General features: G+C 41.0%; 1 protein-coding gene across 20 annotated transcripts in view; it reads right to left on the bottom strand.

Annotated features, from left to right (window-relative positions):
• The window catches only part of SOX6 (SRY-box transcription factor 6), a 558,867-nt gene that overhangs the window by 29,129 nt on the left and 509,515 nt on the right, over positions 1 to 20,223 (bottom strand). For all 20 annotated transcript variants that reach the window (XM_079789455.1, XM_079789470.1, XM_079789454.1 and 17 more), the window contains one exon: positions 10,206 to 10,314. In XM_079789455.1, the coding sequence (XP_079645581.1) occupies positions 10,206 to 10,314 (109 nt within the window). The remainder of the gene's footprint in view (positions 1 to 10,205; positions 10,315 to 20,223) is intronic.

Below are 20,223 nucleotides of genomic sequence, written 5' to 3'. Positions count from 1 at the left end.
AGTGTCACAAACCATGTTTAGATTAGCCCATTTCCTGCTTAGGATTGCTCAAGATGTCTTTTGTTCTTTCAGGACCAGCCTGATGGAGGCAGCTTAAACAAACACACGACCAGAGTGGCGCAGGAGTTATAAAGTGCCATATGTGAATGAACAAAGGGGCTATACTAAGGCCTTTTGTGGTATTTGTTAATGTTTTTCATCTGAGCTTAAAAAGGCTTAATGACTTTGTGGTGAGCTGATGCATGTGGCTCGTGGCTTTACAAAATGAAGGAAATTCTAACCAGTGATATACCAGTCAGTGTTTTCAAGAGTCTCTTGCTTTCAGTTTTGGTGCCTGTGTTTACTTTTTTTTTTTTTTTTAAGATTCTCAAGTTGTATTTGCTTTACACAGAGCCCTTTACCTTGTTTCAACTATAGGATCCAAGGGCAACTGGGATAACTTATGTGATTCTTTATTTTAATGGTCTGAAAGTAACAGAGAACATCAAATACTCCACTTACTATCTATTTGGTATTTGTATGCACAGGAGGAAGGCTTACAAGCTGTTGAACCAGGCGAAAAGGCAGCGCTTACATCGGAACCAGAGACTACTGTGGATGAAATAAGACAATAATAGGTCTGGCTTCCTAAGTTTTCAAAGAACCAGGCTCAGATTCAAGTCGATTCCCTGGGAGAAGACAGGCTGGTGAAAAGCTGGGGGACTAAATAATTCATGTGGCTCAGCAGCTTCTGGCCTCATCCAACTCAATGCACTACCCTAGACTCTACATGAAATTAAGAAGCACAAACCAAGATGAAGCAGATCTCAGCGTTGGTTAACAAAGATACCACTAAATCCATTGTCTTGTTTCCATACTTATCAACTGCCTAGGCCTCACTGTCTCTGCTGGCTGACTAGCCTTCTAGCTTTAAAAACTACTATCAAAATTAATGTAATTGATCTCTTTTCTTCATTTCATTTCATTTCATTTATTCTAGGGAGTCTGCCTCTTATTAGAATGAGATATGTAGATCATGGGTGCAGTAGAAAGTAATCTTTTATTCGGTTGGGAATACAGAAATAGACAATATTAAAAGGAGATGGCTCAAGGATTTGGGGAAACCAACTCAATTTTATGGTCCACCAAAACGTTTTTGCCCAAGAATCTGGTGAAAGTATTTGAAAGCTATCTAATATTTGTAGGGTTTGAAAGATTAAAAAAAAAATAGAACTAAAATGTATTAAATATGCATAAGACCCAACCAAGAGAGACCACCTCACATCTCCCCACTTCCCACATGTGAGAACTGTAACCAGACTAAACTTCTCAGTCTGAACAACAACAAAAAAAAGGACCATTAGCTTATACATTTATGGATCAGCTTTTTATGAAGGACTCATTGGAATAACAAAGGATTAGGATTATTTACTATAAGTAACAAATTAAGGCAAGGGACCGTGGACAGTTGTTTTTTTCTTTCTCCCTCACTAACAGTTCTACTATTCTGCAGCATGGACTAGCATCATCCTTTTTCATTTTGTCCTACATAGGATCAAACTTCCCAGACAAAAGTGAGCTTATATTGAAAGCAGCCTTAAGTAATTTCTCTGTCATGAAAGTATATAAACTATATACTATATCAGTAAAACTGAAATTTGTATATTTAGAATAAATTTTAGATGGTTGAATATATTGAAATTCTTATGGAATTCTTCTGTCCATATTAAAAGTTTTAGTTCAGAGTTACTTTCACAGTCTATTCCTAAATGCAACAGTCTACAGTAGAATGCAAATGCCAATGGATTCTTGACTTTTTGGAATGAATTAGAAGCACGGTTAACATAACTTGAAGGGGGAGGGGGAGGTGGCTCTCAAACCCAATCCTGACCTTAAGCAGAGAGAATTAAAGAGCACTCAAAATTGGCATGATTCTTTAAATCCTACCAATCTAAGGTTGGGCTGAATTCTATAGCCTACAGATGGGAAGTGAGGTGGCTCTTGCTGCCGAGAGAGGAGGACTCTGGGACAGGGTCAATACTTCAAAAAACTACGCAGTCGGTCCAAACATGGAGATTGGCCTCCATGGACTAGGGCAGTGGTCAGCAAACTCATTAGTCAACAGAGCCAAATATCAACAGTACAACAATTGAAATTTCTTTTGAGAGCCAAATTTTTTAAACTTAAACTATATAGGTAGGTACATTGTTATTAACTTAATTAGGGTACTCCTCAGCTGGCCTTTGCTAAAAACTCAAGGGGCCAAAGAGCCGCATGTGGCTCGCGTGTCTCGGTTTGCCGACCACTGGGCTAGGGTTTATTCTAATGTGTTGGTATGGGAAGCGGACATACCTACTGCTGAGGAGGCATGGACCAATTTTACAGTCCCACTGGGAACAGATGTTGGCTGCTCTTGTCTTGAGTCTAATTTTCATGGTAGATAGTGTTAATCTTTTCTCGCCCAACTGCTGTAGCAAGATGGGGAAGTACTTCTGTGTGATTCAGCAATGGCACAGACAAGGGTTTCTTCTCCAGGGTAGAGGATATACAGTCAGAAAATAGATGCTTTCGTGTGTGTGTGTGTGTGTGTGTGTGTGTGTGTGTGTGTGTGTGTGTGTGTTGATTATATACACTGTCACTGATACTCCTTTAGAGAAGGCAGTTCAATGAAAACCAGCTACTGGGCAGGGCTAGGTTCCTCACTAACGAGAGTCTGAGTCTTTGATTAGGCTTTCTGGCGCAAGCAACTCTGAGGAGCAGATGGAGTTCCCTTTATAGAGTATTAGGGGATGGAGTCATACAAGAATCTTGACATTTCACGCACTTGCCCCATCAGGACTATCCATCACTTGGAGAGTTCAATAGAAATTGTTTTCCACCAACATTAAAAGTTATTTGGGAGCTTTTAAGACACAGCAAATATATATCTTTAAGAGAAGTTTATTTGCTTGTTTAAGAGAGCTGCACTTTATATGTAGTGCTGATATAAACTGGTGCACAGGATCCTCTAAAACTGTTTATATCCACAGTAAAATACATTTTTGTGATACTCCTACAACAGAGTTAGTCCAGAGCCCAGGGCTTTGGGAACTCTGCTTATCTCCCAGCCTGCGTGGCTGTTACTCAGTCTTCACTGTGTCCCGGGCCTCCCTGGCTACCTCTCCCGGCTTCAGACCCCAGCCTGCTGGTTCCATGGAGACTGCGTTGCCTATTCATGTCTCTGACATGCCTGGAAACACAGTTTTAGGCAGTTATGAAAGGTCAGACACATAAGCCCACAGCACAGCTCTGGTTATGCTCTCTTCTGACTTACCTTATCTTTTATTTCTTATTTTTATTTGTTTTTGTTAATCCTCACTGGAGGACATTTTTTCTATCGATTTTAGAGAGAGTGGAAGTGAGGGAGGAGTGGGGAGAGGAGAGAGAGAGAAACATTGATGTCAGAGAGGCACATCAATTGGTTGCTTCCTGCACGCTCCCCAACTGGGGTGGGGAACCTGCAACCCAGGTACATGTCCTTGACTTGGAATTAAGCCCGGGACCCTTTGGTTCTCAGGCCGGTGCTTTAACCACTGAGCATGCCGGCCAGGGCATGGGTCTTTTCTTTTAATGTGTACAATTCCCCATCTTTTATTCCTGGTATATATTCTAGTGCTTAGATGCCTTCTTGGGCGAAGACATCTTGCCACTGCCATATTTCTATATTAATTTCATTTATCTAAAAGATGGTGTGGTCTTTAATTAATACTTGGTACATTCTAACGGACTTACAGGTAAATGATTTCAATTACTTGGAAATGAAATAAGATAGTTAAAAAAGACTGTCAACTGGAAATCACCTAGTCCAGCTTCCCCACCTACAGATGAGAAAGCTCAGGGAAAGAGACTTGCTTAGGGTGAAACAACTGCAATTTAAGTCTCCTAGTCCTTGAGCAAATATCTGAAGGAGTATCATGTGGGAAAATGATAAGTTCTAGTATGTTGGAATCCAGAAGTCAGACTAGAAGCAATGGGTAGGAGTTAAATGGAAGCAGAGGCAAATTTGGGCTATAAATAACAAAGAATTAATCATTAATAATTAGTACTGGAAAGAGCTTCTCAGGAAGTAGTCAGTTTTCAGTCACTGGACGATTAGAGGCACTTGAACAGAAATAAGATGAACACTGGTCAGGAATATAACATGTGATTTCTTGGCTGGAACTAAAACTTTGATGATGTCTCTACTGTGATTCTGAGAATCTAAGGGCTGCAGCGTGAAGTAGTGTCTGCTTGGGCCTGAGCTAATAGAGACCTTTTCATTCCAAAGTGTAAATAGTTGCAGCCTTTAAATCCCACCCTAGATTATGCCTCTGCTGCCTTGAATGAGCCGTGTATCATGGAGTCAACCGCTCTTTTCTACCAGGAGTAAGGATCCAGGGCAGGGGAAGGGAGTGAAAAAAGCTTCAAAGAGTTCCCAGGGGATGGATCAAAGGGTAAGCAGGGTTTGTAAGAGAAGACATTCATATTAAATAGTGCATTTTTAAGGGAAAAGAGGAAAAGTTGCAGTCTCTGTTATTTGTCTATAAACAGAAAGCTTAAGTTGACAATAACAAAGTTATTCTGAAATATAAAACTGAGAAGCAATCAGAAGTTCACCCAAAAAATATTAAAAACAAATGAAGCTTTCAGAAGGGTTAAGGCCACCTTGGCTGGAACCCAATTCACAAATTCAGTACAAATCTATAAAACCCTCCTAAACAAATCTGAGAACCTGAGAGCAACAGTTCTAAAAGTGGCTATTCTTGGTTCACATATCCATTTCCATTCTAATCAATGTAACTTTTTAATACGTGGAGAACATCATTACAGTTCCAACCCAGGGTCCGAAAGTCTGGCCATGATAGTCCTGTTCGGAGCGCATCCCTTTCAGCGCGCACACCGCACTATTCCCACCAAAATGAGGTGCAGCCCCCCTCTGAGGCTGGGGCACAGCAATTGAATTTGAGAATTAAAGTAAGAGTTACAAGAACGTTTTTGTACCCAAACTATTCTGCAAAACAAAACAAATGGGGAAAAAAAAGGAAAGTATCCCTCTTAGCAACCCCAGGTATGAGAAAGAGGAAAAAAATGGGAAGGCAAGAATATAAAAATGAAGGTAAACCACAAGGAATGCTGCTGGGGGAAGATGGGAGGAGAAAGGGGAGGGTGCCCATCTGTGAAAGGTATTTGGGAAATGCTACTGAAGTGATCTCATCAACAAGAAGACAAGATCGATGGACTTGAAAACCTGACTGAGCAAGTGGCACATGTACTCTTGAAGGTACCGATCTTCTCTTTTATTTTTCTGTAAAAAAAACTACGTGGAAGTCACTATGGAAAGACCACCTTTCTTTTAAGAAACGTACAGTCTGTTTTATGAATATCCTAATGACATCTTGGGTTTGGAAGGGACCTTGGAGATAATGGAACTCAACATACCTCTTTTAAAAGATAAAAAATGTACCATATTATTTCACTCATACGTGTATTTAATGAGCAAACTGAACTACCAAGCAAAATAGAGACAGACTCATAGAGAGCAGGCAGACCTCACTGGTGGTGGTGGTGGTGTGTGTGTGTGTGTAGGGGTAGGTTTGAGGGTAGTAGTGGAGGGAGGGTGGAGGTGGAAGAGAGCATAGAGGGGATAAATAGTGATCCAAAAATAAAATAAAAATAAATAATATAATATAATAAAAAATAAAAGATGAAAACTTAAACCCAGAGGAATTAGTCCCTTGTTTGCCATCATTTAGCAAAAGAGCTTAAATCCAAATCTCCCAATAACCAGACCTTTCTACTGTACTTTGCAACCTCGAAACTAGGAGAGTTGGGATAAGAATTGCACTCTTGCCTAAGGAGAACAAGGTGAGGGAAAACGCTATATGAAAAGTCCATAAAAAGTTAAACGGCTGTTTGTCGTTCTTAATACATGGTGACAGACTCAGCTAATCGAGACCTCTCTTCCTTGCATGTCCCATATAAGAGCTAACCAATTTTGTTGCTCAAAACACATGAAGCCTTCAACTGCTTCAAAGATTAACAAGACCTTAAACGTGTTTCCTAAACCCCCAGCACCAATGAATTTGTAGTTTTATAAATATCACGGTGAACAAGAAATGCTGTCTTGTCATATTCAAGCCAAATAACAGCTGGACTTTAAAAATAAAATTTTGAAGGCATTTGCCTTTTATATTTTTAATTTCTGTTTTCCTGGCTTATCGTTTTGTCATTTGATTTTGATGAGTGGTTAATACACACGCACAGCTGCCTATTTCGATGACCTTTCCCTTGCAGCTCCCATGCTCAGAGCTGGGGAGCAGGTCTACAAGCTGCTTACTAAGTGATATCGGCGTTTTCATGACGGGCAGACGTTTTCCACAGAAGCCGGGCTGGAACAGGGCTGATTTCCCAGGCTGCCTTACTTTAGTCACCTCAGAAGCCCTACAGGAGTATGGGGTAGAAGTGGATCAAGGGCAGAGTACCTTAAGATTGCTGTTCTGAACCTAGCCAGTGTGGCTCAGTGGTTGAGCATCGACCTATGCACCAGGAGGTCAGGGTTCGATTCCCGATCAGGGCACATGACAGGCTCGATCTGGTGTGCAGGAGGCAGCCAATCAATGATTCCCTCTCATCACTGATGTTTCTCTCTCTCTCTCTCCTTTTCCCTTCCTCTCTGAAATCAATACAAATAAAAATATTAATAAAAAAAAAAGATTGCTGTTCTGCGTTACTCACAATAGCCAAGACATGGAAAGAATGTAAGTGTACACTAACAGATGAATGGATACAGAAAATGTGATATAAATACGGTGGAATGTTATTCATCCATAAAAAAGGAAATCCTGCTATTTGCAACAACGTGATGGACCTTGAAGGCATTAGGTTAAGTCAAATAAGGCAGGCAGAAAAAGATAAATACTGCATGATCTCACTTCCATGTGGAATTGAAAGAGGCCAAACTCATAGAAACAGAGAGTAGAATAGTGGTTGCCAGGGGCTGGGGGCTGGGGAGAGTGGATAGACCTTAGTCAAAGGGTACAAACTCCAGTTGTAAGATGAATGACCTCTGGGGATCTAATGTACAGTTATGGTGACTATAGATAACAATACTGTATTATGCATATGAAGTTGTCAAGGGAGTAGATCTTAAATTTTCTCATACACACACACAAAAAAAAAGATAATCATGGCAGGTGACAGATGGGTTGGCTAACCTTATTATGGTAATCAATTCCTATAACATACGTGTATGAAATCATCACATTGTACACCTTAAATTTACACAGTGTTATATATCAATCATATCTCAATAAAGCTGAAAAAATTAACTTTTTCTGTTCCAAGGCCAGAGGAAACATGGAAACTATCATGTATGGACCGAGAAGGAGTGGCATTCGGGGCTGCAGCCACCAAACTCACCTGACATTTGAGCTCTCCCAGGAGCTTTCTCTCTGAATCTCTGTGGGCACAAAGAGGTCTTCACCTTTTTAGTACTTTTCTCAATGATAATCACGTCTGTCTGTCTGTACGTGTGCATTTTCCTTTTAATCTTCTGTCTTCCTTCACTAGACTTTAAACCCCAAGAGGTCAGGAACATGTCTGTTTTGTTTCCTTTGGTTATCCAGTGTCTGGTTCAGGGACTGGTACACAGTGGCACCCAATAGTTGTTTGCTTGCTCTGAAGAGCACAAGCTGACACAAGGAGCTTATAAATGTTTTAGCTATCCCTTCATTTCGGTCCCCTCTTACTCTTTCTGCTAAGGGAAAGGAGCAACGTGGAGCAAGTATTCTGTGTACCTGTTATCTACTCGGACTCTAATATGAACTGTAACTCCAGCCGGCTTTGCAATCAGCTCACACTTGAACAGACTCCAGGAAATACCCTGAAGTCAGCAGAAGGCAACTACCCATCCCAGCAGCCCTCACAAAAGGCACCGGCTTCTGTCCGAATCAGAGCATGTAACTTGACTCCATTCATGAGCTCACAGTCCCCCAAAAGCACATGAGGTCTCAATGGCAATGCTGGGCAAGCTGCTGAAGGGAGCTTTGCACACGCTCCTTAAGCTCCTGGGCCACGACAGCCCTTCTACCATTACACTCAGCAGGCACTGCGGCTACGTGTGACGGAGTCACAGGAGAGCTGGAGTGGGGCATGACTTGCTATATTTAGGGGAGAGGAAATGGGCCATTCTGAGGAAGGTCACAAGAAGTTTGTTCAAAAAATGAAGGCATCACAAATATATCTATGCACATAGGGCGTGCAGTATACGCTGGCACAGTATTTAAGAGCTGGGCTACCAGAGCCAAGGCTGCCTGGTATCAATTCGCAGCTCTGCACTTATTAGCTGTGTGACCTGTGGCAAGTTACTTAATTACTCTCAGCCTTAATTTCCTCATGTATAAAACGGAAAAAATAATAATACATTCTTTACAGAGTTGTATGAGGTGTAAATAAAAAATATAGTATGTATGTGGAAAATGTAGCACATTTTCTGGCATATAAGTGCTTAATAAAATGTTTGTACCCCCCCTCCACACACACACACATACAAAACAATAACAACAACAAAATGTAATCAGGAAGTTGGTTTGAATCCAGATAATCTGGTATTGAGTGGAATTTCCAAATATGTTTCTATACAACATGTTTTACTATAGTTAAGCTTTTCATATGTTTGCCTTTTGTAATGGTTAATAATTTTTAACTTACCCAGAACATAATATCATTATTAGCATTACTGAGAGGTAACTTACTATATCTATGCCCATTATATAGCTAAAACACCAAATGAAGAAGGATAAACTACAGATTATGAAAACTCTGTTAGAATAGGGTAAAGATAGAATTCTGTAACTCCTAGTCTATTGAAAACAGACAGACTGAATAACTCAAAGCGATAAAAAATATTTCATTGTGTATGGTCCATGATTTAGTTACTTTACAGTACAGCCTTCCAACCAAACTGAGATGGGCCAGACCTGAATATTGGTTCCCTAGACCAAGGAACCTCAGTCCTCACCAGAGAAAAACCTGCACTTCTAAGTGTCTATAGAACAGTGATGTCAATGTGGTCTTGTACACATTTTTCATTGAAGACAGTGGGCATATTTCTGGTTTTGAGCCCTCTTTATCCCTCCTCCTCCTTCTCGTTTCCCTCTTCCTCTTCCTCCTCTTCCCTCCTCTACCCCTACTCTACCCCTACTTGTATGAAAAGTCTGTCTTCTGGAAACCCTCTGAGGTGCCTCCGTAGTCTGACACTACCCATCCTTAGTGCTTGTGCCAGGTGTTCTGAACGGCCTGGGATGGCCGAATATCACCGGCAGCTATGCCCAGCTCACATGCTGCTATGAAATGTCTTCATGCGTTTTCAGGGCATTAGGGTCCTGGGACAAATACTGCCAGTAAAAGGGATAATAGAAAGGATTCCATCCCTGAAGCTAAAGAAGGACTTTAGCTGAGACCCCAGATAGGTGAAGTATTGTGTGACTCTAATCTTCCCTGACTGTTGCGGGTGGAGGGAGGGAATCTGCAAAAGGAACAACTAACGGGAAAACCAGCCCCTATTCTGTGATGACACAGTAAATAACCAGGCAACATCACCACTGAAGTGCTGGCCTAACTCGTAAATCGTGCCCTGCCTCTGGGGAGCAATTTCTGCCGATTTGCTGCTGTGCATTTAAAACAAACAAACAGAAAGGGCAGAGGAGTGGACAGGCATTGCTAGTCATGGTTAGCGCCCACACCCAGGCTGGGCCTTACCCAAGTCATTATTAATTTTATGCCAAATCTGCTCAAACCACCATTTAGTTCCCAAAATGGTTGGATTGCACCTGGGGAACACTTGATTTGGGGTTTTTTAAAAAATCCTCCTTTATATGTTTGTCCTTTTTTTTTTTTCTTTTTTAACAAGAACGCAGGGAAGTGGTTGAAACAGAATTCTGTTGTTCATTTGTTCATTGGAATGCAGAGGGTCCTTTTAGTTTAAAACTAGAATGGCACCTTGAAGTATGTGGATTGCTGAGTAATATCGGATCTAGCTGCATCTCAAAATCCTCGATTATAACATACAATGAAGACTAACATTTGCTCTGCTTTGTCAAGAAAACTGAGCTGATACTCCCAAGAAAGACCAGGAAGATCCTATGGCTCAGACACACTTCCAGGGACACCCAGGGCCGCAGGAAAGAGCTGCAGGGAAAGCCACTCACCCTCTGCGTCTTCTGGCCGCGTGAGATCGATGACACCTGGGCCCAGCTTCCCATCTTCGCTCGACTTGCCTGTTAGCGGGGGCCCCAAGTTCTCAAAGCGCGTTCTTTCCTAGAGGAAAGAACAATCAGAGTCTTATTCTAGCTTCCCAAACAGCCACGTTTCCTTCCCGTTTCTGTCTTGCTTAGTGGGCAAAAAACTTAGATGTGCAAACATCATTTCTGTGCATCGTGGGCTCGGAACATCTTGCAGGAAGATTCCGTGGGAGCCGGGTGCTGGCCTGACAGGGCTGCCCGGTTCTAAACCACAGTACCTGGAAGGGAAGGGGACCTGGGCCTGGACACCTGCCAGCGCTGTACTGCGCATCGTCTTGCTGTTGTGCTGGCCCCAGGAATCTAAAAGGAATGCGATCTAGAAGTTTCAGCCCAAAGTGCCCAACTTGTGAGAGCAGTTCCCTTTCAAATAGACGTACTGCTATTTAATGGGAGAGGCATGGTCCCATTTAGAGATCATATGTGGCACTGGTATTCCTGGGAAAATACAAGTCAGGATTTCAGAAGCAAATATCTCAAAGCAGGCCAACTAGATGGTGGCATGCATGGACACTATTGTTTTGCCTAGGAGTTTCAACCATAAGTTCCTGGGGCGGGAAAAGGAGGACATTACTCCTCGCCAGCCACTGAGTCAAAGTGAACTACTCCTGCCGCTATCGGAGGGAAACCCAAAGGTGTTTTACTTGTTAACCGGTTCTTCTAGAAGCGGGAGTCTGAAATGCCACAGTGAACTGCCCCTCGCAGCTCTCCAGATCAGTGGCAGAGGGCTCACTGGCCATCATTAATAGGGTGCTCTTATCTACGGAAGCAGCCCGTGTCCCCTTCGCGCCTCCTTGATACTCTCCAGACTCACACTTGGCTTTGTGTTGTGCTTATGAATGAATGAAACCTTGTTGTTCATTACTACGAAACAATATTAAATGTCATGCCAGCTTGAATTTACAGACATGAAGTAGCAGCTTGCAGCTCCGGGAATGGTTTCTGCATGTTATACTTAATGCATTATGCAGCAGTCGAGTGCTGATTGCTGTGCAGTCTATTGTTCAATGACCTAGTTCTGGACTGAGCATGTTTGGTATTAGATGGAAATAGCCCGAGTGTTCCCTTCTGTAAGATGTTTAGAAACTTGGAGATATTCTTAAAGAGCAAACATACAATTACTTGATAGAGGCTGTCTCTCATTTGTACAGTCTCACTACGTTTGTGCTTTCTAATATGATTATTTTTGAATATCATTATATTTCTATAATTAATTCCCATCAGTCAAATGGTGCAGGAAGTCTTCCAATTCCCCTTCAGCATGGAATGTATTGAAATCTGTGTTGGAAGAAAACACAGCATAAACCTTGCTTTAACCTAGCGCCATTTCTCTGAAAGATTTGCAACAAAATTATAATCATGAATTTCACCAACTGGATCATTAATACTAACTAGTTACAATGTAGGGAAACCTCTGAAATATTAATTAAAAAAAGAATGAAAATACAAAGCAAATTAGGTATGGTTCCCCATATCTTCGTAGACGAAAACAGTGCTGCGCAAGAACAAATTGACTCAGACACAAGACACAACAAGAGGCACCCAGGAGCCATGCAGGGGTTTCACACATTGTCAAAGGGAGACAGCTGCTTTTTTTTTTTTTTAATTCTCACCCGAGGATATTTTTCCATTGATTTTTAGAGAGAGTGGAAGAGAGAGGGAAAGACAGAGAGAAATATCGATGTGAGAGAAACACATCGATTGGTTGCCTCCTGCATGCGCCCTGACCGGGGTCCAGGCCTGGGAGGACCCTGCAACCGAGATACGTGCTCTTGACCAGAATCGAACCCAGGACATTTTGGTCTGCAAGGTGACGCTCTATCCACTGAGCCAAACCGGCTAGGGCAGTGGTTCTCAACCTTTCTAATACCGCGACCCTTTAATACAGTTCCTCATGTTGTGGTGACCCCCAACCGTAAAATTATTTTCGTTGCTACTTCATAAGTGTAATTTTGCTACTGTTATGAATCGTAATGTAAATATCTGTGTTTTCCGATGGTCTTAGGCGACCCTGCTAGTGGTTCTCAACCTGCTAGTGGTTCTCAACCTGCTAGTGGTTCTCATGCCAGCTTGAATTTACAGACATGAAGTAGCAGCTTGCAGCTCCGGGAATGGTTGAGAACCACTGCTGTAGAGCCTAAGACCATCAGAAAACACAGATATTTACATTACGATTCATAACAGTAGCAAAATTACACTTATGAAGTAGCAACGAAAATAATTTTACGGTTGGGGGTCACCACAACATGAGGAACTGTATTAAAGGGTCGCGGCATTAGGAAGGTTGAGAACCACTGGGCTAGGGCAAGGACACTGCTTTTAATTAGCCAATTTCTATTTTTGAGGAGCACTCTTGTTTGCCCTGGTGTGAAGAGAGTTAAAGTGAAGATGAGTAGTACAAGAGAAAGCAAAATATGGAACCTCTGTTTTATCACGGTGTTTCAAATTTCAGACATTTGCATGTGAACCCTTTCCCTATGTTAAATATAAAAGAGTTCTCATGTGACACCTGCAATCTTCTTGGAAGAACAACCTTTAGCTGTATTTTCATGGGGGGAGGCGGGGGGAGGAGAGAAACAACTTTCTCTGAAAAATCAACAGACCTTACTACCCATCAGTATGCATATTCCAAGTATCTTTCTAGTCAGTCATTCTCTTTGATTTTACTGCGAAATATTCTCAGTGAAAAATAAATAAATAAATAAAGTTCCTGAAAGAATATCAATATTTTGACAAGGAAGGAGAAGAGGGAAAATTACATGCCATGGTTTGTAAAATCCTAAGACAACAAAGCTTACACGATGATGATATATTTTCTTTTCAAAAAAAAAAAAAATGAAGTGCGCTCACAATTCAGTAGCATCAGCTTGTTTTTCATCATAACAAAAAAAAAAAATTTCAGAATGTTCGACAACACGTTCATGATGTCTCTGAAGCTGTGCGATTTTCTGACTTCACTGAAAAAAATCCTTCCGCAGAGCTACTTTCCTTAAAAACATCAATATTTTGACACGGTAGAAGTCAAGGAAGAATACCCCATGAAATACTTGTTAAATAGACAGAAAATAAATCAATGGGAAAAAAAAACACACCTGTTTTGGGTGGTGGGCTGCATTTTATACTTGGAAATATTAAGCACTTGTGTGTGAGATTAAAGTAGGACCCCGCCAAGCCATGCCCTTTCATATACATTTCTACGTAGTCTCCCAGAAGATTTCCTTCTGTTCTTCAAAGAATAGCTCAGAATATTTATTTGCCAGCCACATAGCCATCAGATAAGAGGGCCTGATGTCTACAAGTTACCTCTGAGCAGCTGAGCGAAGCAAAGATTTTACTGGTGAGCTTGAACGTGAGCCTAGTAGATACAGGATGTGGACACGGGCACAGAGAGATGTTCAAGGTTACGTTAGTGACAAGAGGCTTCAACTTTTAGCCAGTAAGTGCCAGTGAGCATGCCCCTGTATGGAACAAATATAAATTGTGGGTGGCAAGGTCTTAACTCCAAATTTTTTCATGCACTTGAACTAGCTCTCACAATGTACATAGTTCCCAAGTAAGATTATTTTGGAGATATAAGCAAAATACCCCCATGCCGACTTAATCTCAACCCTCCAGGAAAATCCCCCCATCTTCATGTTGACAGAGAAATGTACATTTTACATGCAACTCTGTGACCAGACACTTAAACACTGTCAGCCACAAACATGCAGGCGACATAAAAGTTATTGGAAGAAATGAAAGTCCGCTCTGCCGTGTTGCAGGACTTTGGCTAAGTGCTTTGAGATTATAATGTATGAGGTAGATGCTGCATATTAAATAAAGATATTTAAATGATAAAGCCCCCTTTAGTGAGAGTTGATGAATGTTAAATGTTACAAGCCACAAGACCCAGGCATCCATCACCTTCCTGTGTTATCCGAGGCAATGGCGGGCAGCCTCACTGGTGACAGATAGACTGCCGCATTATTATCCCTGTTTCCAGAGTCACTGCACAAACCATTCAACTCTTCAGGCATCATTTTTAACTTTGCATTAAATTAGCAACTTTTCCCTCCCTCCCATGGCAAGATTGATCAATGTTGTCTTTGCATCAGTGGAGAGAGAGAATGGGTTTGGGGTAACTGAAAGAACAGAGGCCTGTTTCCATCTAGGTAAAAAAAAAAAAAAAAATCAACTTCCTCTTACTGGCAACAAATGTAAAATTGTGATGGGGGAAGAACAGCTACGAAACAGTAAGCACACAATAATGGCTTTTCTTTGCGCTTAGATAAAAGCTGAATTTTTGATGTGCACAGTATATTTTAATAAAATTTTATATACTATGTTTTATACACTTATTGGCTATTCCATAATAATGTGTGTGCTAACAGTAAAATTGCCCTTAAATTTATGTGTGTTATTTATACGTTCCCACGTAACAATGCTTTTTGTTGTAAAAAATATTCTGTTTATTAATGTAACTTTACAACCACTGTATCCGAGATCCGTGGTAAATTAATGACATTTTTATTATTTTATAGTGTCATTAAATTTTTACTGATCACTCCATCAAACAGAGGCAGTAAAGGCCATAATGTAAACTGGGACACTTAGATCAGGCGGCAGGAAGACATTCCATGGAGTCTGAAGAAAACTGCTCGCCGTAAATGATATTTATGCCATCTTTAAGCGTGTTAGAATACTTGGATAAGTTTGGCAAAACTGTTGCAGTAGTCGAGTGGATTGTGGACTTAAATAACAGTTTGCTCGCCAGCGAGACGAGCCTTTTTCAAACCGCACGTGAGATGACTGATGGCAGCCGTCTCCTGAGCAGCAGCACTCGGAATGGGAATGTGAGGACGCAGCGGGCCCCTCCCCCTGCCAGGCCAAGACTGACCGGGCGGTGCCTTGCCTCCAATGATTTCAACACCATCCCCTTTTCCATGAAGCGAAGTGGAAAATGGTACGTGCTGAGAGGGGTGTTTTGTTCGCTGCTTTACAAACAAGCATATTTCATTTGACAGGTAGATATGGCTAGACAATGATGTGATACACTTTATTCCAATGCTCTAAATGAGAGGTGCTTTACTGACCTTTATTCGAAGCTCATTTCTAAAGAATGTCTGAATATGGGGTCATTCGTAACAGCCACAGAAAATATACCTAACTGCAAAATTTACCTATCGTCCAGTTAAAATGGGTCAAAAATAATCTCATGTTACTTTCACATGAAAAATACATTATAATTAATATACTCTACAGTAACTCAAATATTCTATTTATAGAATATATCTTATACAAATATTATATAATATCTTATAAAACATATACATATTATATATTATACTTCTGTATAGTATATAGAAGACAGTAAGTAGAAAATTTTATGCTCATGTAATCACAAATTTAAAACCACCTATCTCCTACATGCGGTTTTGGCATGAATCTTGTTTAAGTAAACAAGAATTTGTTGTTACATCCTAAAATATTAAGTCTTCAAATAATAAAGACTTTCAAAAGTCTTTTCAAATTTATAATAATAAGAAACATTGCAGGGAAAGTTAATACTGCAGCGCCACCAGTTATGTTTGTGTGTGTTCCTGAAGCAGAGTTTTCTAAGAGAAATAACCAACACATGCATTATGAATAAAAATTCTCTCAGGCCACCGCAACATTCTGAGCTCTTATCTGTCCTCACAGTGTCAGCTTGGTCTAAGTATCACGCAAGAAGTCCTGTCATTTCATCCCAGCTCCAGGCTTTAGTGTCTCTCCAACCCAGGACAACTCCTTCCTACACTAAAAGTCAAGACTTCCCTGCAAAAGCAGCTTTCCCCTCGTCCTATTGGCCTCACTGCTTTCCTTCCCCTATGCCCAGTTAATCATCAGGCTGGCTGACTGTTCCTTCACAGAGCCTCTTATGCCAGTCCCTCTCCTCATGGGCCTCCACCACCAAAAACTAGCCCAGCATATGCCCTCTCGCCTGCACACGAAATCACTGCTGCGGCCTCCATTCTGGTCTGCCTGATCCTTGATACTGCTCCTCACCCTGCGTCCGTCCACTCACAGTCCTCACAAGATCCCACTCAATGTCTCATGGCTTCCTATTTTCTATTGCATTTCATCCTCTATCTGCTTTCCCAGATCCTTCATACACTACTCCCATGTGTCTTAACTCGGTTTCCTACAACTCTCTCAACATACATCCTCTGTCCTCGGTGCACAGTAAGTAACTCACCTTCCCATAATAATACCATGATCATACCTGCTCCCTCTTCCCCCTGGCTGCTAGGATAATACTTCCTTCTCTCTTCTCCCTTACCAAGTTTTATTCATATTGAAAAACCCAAATTGTCCATAAACTCTACAACCTTTCTGATCTACAAAAATTCTTAGTCTTCCCTATATAATCAGCCACAACTTATACATGATGGCAAATAATTAAGCTTTGGTTCATGTATACTTCCAAGTCTCCTCCAACAATGTCAAAATATTTCCAAGCCAGGGATTATGTCTTATACTTTTTCTATATCCTATAGAATAAAGATATAATATGCAAATGGTTGTTACACCATGAAGCGTAACAACCGACCACATAATGACCGGATCACGGATCAGCAGAAGGATGGGGCAGCGAGCTATAAGAGGGCGGTGGAGAGCTACAGGAGGTGGCAGGGCAGCAAGCTATGGGGGGGGGGGGGGGGGGGGCGGGGGGCGGAGGGAGCTACAGGAGGGCAGGACAGTGGACAGAGGGCGGCAGCCAGTGAGCTACTGGCTACAAGCGGGCAGTGGAGAGTTACAAGAGGGGGAAGGGCAGCAAGCTATGAGGGGGGGCGAGGGGGAGGGGGAGTGGGGAGAGCTACTGGAGGGCGGCAGCGAGCTACTTGCGAGCTACTGGCACACGGATTCATGCTCAGGGCTACTAGTATCTTATAATGTAATTGGCATTAGTGTACACACATATTTACAGGATTTTACAAGGCCACATAATTTATTTGCCTTTGTTAATCCTCACCCGAGGATATTTTTTGCATTAAATTTTTTAGAGAGAATGGAAGGAAAGGGGAGAGACAGAGCGAGAGAAACATTAATGTGAGACACATCAATTGCTTGCCTTCCACAGGCACCCTGACCAGGGCTGGGGATCTGGCCTGCAACCAAGGCACATACCCTTGACTGGGAATAGAACCCATGGTCCTTCAGTCAGCAAGCCGACGCTCTAACCACTGAACCAAACTGGCCAGGGCAAGGCCACATAATTGATTTACCCACATAAATGAAAAACACTCTGTGCACGTGAGTATCCTAAAGGAGCAAGAACTACCACCTTTCTGGCATTTCAAATTTGTAGAAGAGATGTTTATACTCCACACTCCACATTCTATTGGTGATAGCTCTTTGGGCAATGATAATCAAAACAAGGAAATCCAGAAAAAATATTTAAATATTTTCTAAAAGAGGGCAATAAGCAACTGTAGAAGAACACCGTGGAAGAATACAGCTTGATTACAGAACTTAACATGAAAAAAAAAGAGTCTGGAGTCTGACTTGGAATTTCTGCAGTTTAACACTTGTGTCTTTTTGCGAAGTCTTTGCAGAACACTGGCAAAAGGGGAGACTACCCACCACAAATGCATGGCTGAAAAAGCAGTACATATTTTTTAAAGTTTAAAAAAAATTGTGTTTTGCTCTGTTTTGTTTTAAAGCCGAACAATGTTAAGTAGAATGCTGACAGAGCCTGTCTCTTATTCTGAAAAACTTTCTCTAACTCCATGCTCTGGATATATCTTGCCATGATGTGAGTCTCAAGAAGTACTACTTAAGCACACATGTGGTTTCCTTCTTATTGACTTAGCAGCTCTATCACTTTATTAGCCTTTATTTTATATCCTTTATTATACACTTAGTAATGTAATGAAAGATTAAAAAAAATGTAGGCTTTCCAATGGAAAGTAATCACATATGCTTTTTAAAAGGTGATTCTTTTTTTGGAAGGAGTTCATTTAGAAGGTGCTAGGCTTTACTTTCATAGTGATGTTTTGATGGTCCCAGACACAGTAATCATGATAATAAAGACTGTGGCTGGGAGAAACGAGGTTCATTATTAAACCTCATTGTTAAATAACATTTTGTCAGCTAACACTATTAACGTGTCTAGACTTTAATACACTCTTCACTAAAATTGTGCTAGGACGCACCAATCAGTTAAGGCCCAAGTTCTCCAACTCTGTTTTTCTCCACAGCACAAATGCACAGAGTGGTAGGACAGAGCTTCACTTACTGTTCATTACTATGTGCAAGGCACTACCCAATGAGTGTTTCCTTTAACCCTCACACCAATGCTGCAAGGAAAATATTGTTACTGCTATCAATTTTATAAGAGAAGAAAAGGTGAGGCTCAAAAATATTTTAAAATATTTTATTTAACTCACTTAACCAAAATTTAGATAGGTATTGGTACTAAGGTGAATTCAGAAATCCTAACTCTAGAACTTAATTACCATGTAGATTCTCTGAGCCTGTTTCCTTATTTGTAAAACAGAAAAGAAAATGCTCATGCTGCAGGATTGTGATGATTAAGTAAGAGATCAGATGTATGAGTGCTTTGCAAAATTAAAGCAACTTATAAAATACCCACTTCTGTTAAGCATGTTCTATAGTGTTTGCTATATGATTCAAAGCTACATGCTAATGAAGACAGTGTCCTGATGTAAAGGCCTATATCCACCCTCCTGTGTCCACAATGCAACTATACACCCAGAAATGCTCTCCTTTTTAACTTGGCTGCTAAGCATCTCAGGACTAACTTTAAATCTCCATGTCAGGAACTATGTAGTATATGGATCTTGTTATTCTCTACTTATAAGCTCTCATATCCCCATCATCTGCACAAGGAGACTCAAACTTCCTGTAGAACTTTTCATGGTCTGGCTCCCACTCTCCCATCAGCCTTATGTCCTACTCCTTTCAGTTCATGTTCTCTGTCCCAGTAAGATGGAACTCCTTGGGGTTTCCTGAATAAGCTATGATACTGTATGTCCTTGCGTATTTGCATATACTATTCTCTCTTAGAATGCCTTTCCTTAGTCCTTTCTAGGCCGAAAGGACTCCACCAGTTCCAGGCAGAAATGATGGTATCCCATCACCACCCCATGTTTATAGAAAAATGTTTTACAATTGTTAATGTATATGTTTGTTTACGTTTCCCCAACATACTCCTTAAGGTGTGCTGTCCATGTCTTATTATCTTTATATTATCAGTTCCTACCATCATTGCTTCCCATGATGCTTGCAAATACTAGGTATTTTGGGTGCTAAATCCTAATAATCCTGATAAAGTTACTTCCCTCTTTTCTTTCATTTTAATTTTACTTTTAAATTAATTTTCAGCTATTGTTTAAAAACAGTGACATATAGATTCTTAAAAGGTAGATAAATACAAAGGAAGGTGTTGAGTCAATAGAACAATATAGTGATCTATCTTGTCAGGGTTACCTTAGTACTGAAACACAGGGAGTCTGCTTAGTTACTATTATTTGAAAGGACTCTGGTAAGAAACTTCCCTAAAATCTTAACTACCACTACCTCCAATATTCTTCTCACACACTCCTACATTGCTTAGCAATCCATCATTTGAATTAATTAACAATGTCAATATCTTATGAATGGACAGTAGAATAAACTGTTAAACAAAATCATATCAACTTCAGTTAATTCCTCTAGAGCAGTGGTCGGCAAACTCATTAGTCAACAGAGCCAAATATCAACAGTACAACGATTGAAATTTCTTTTGAGAGCCGAAAACTGACTTCTGCGCATGGGCCACGAAGTTTCAATCACACTGTATATGTGCGCCTGCACGTGGTATTTTGTGGAAGAGCTACACTCAAGGGGCCAAAGAGCCGCATGTGGCTCACGAGCCGTGGTTTGCCAACCACTGCTCTAGAGAAAG

This window comes from Cnephaeus nilssonii (genome assembly GCF_951640355.1).
Source record: "Cnephaeus nilssonii genome assembly, chromosome: 13".
NCBI classification, from domain to species: domain Eukaryota; kingdom Metazoa; phylum Chordata; class Mammalia; order Chiroptera; family Vespertilionidae; genus Cnephaeus; species Cnephaeus nilssonii.
Note: the sequence above shows the minus strand (reverse complement) of the source record. Positions and strands in the feature narration are given on the sequence as shown.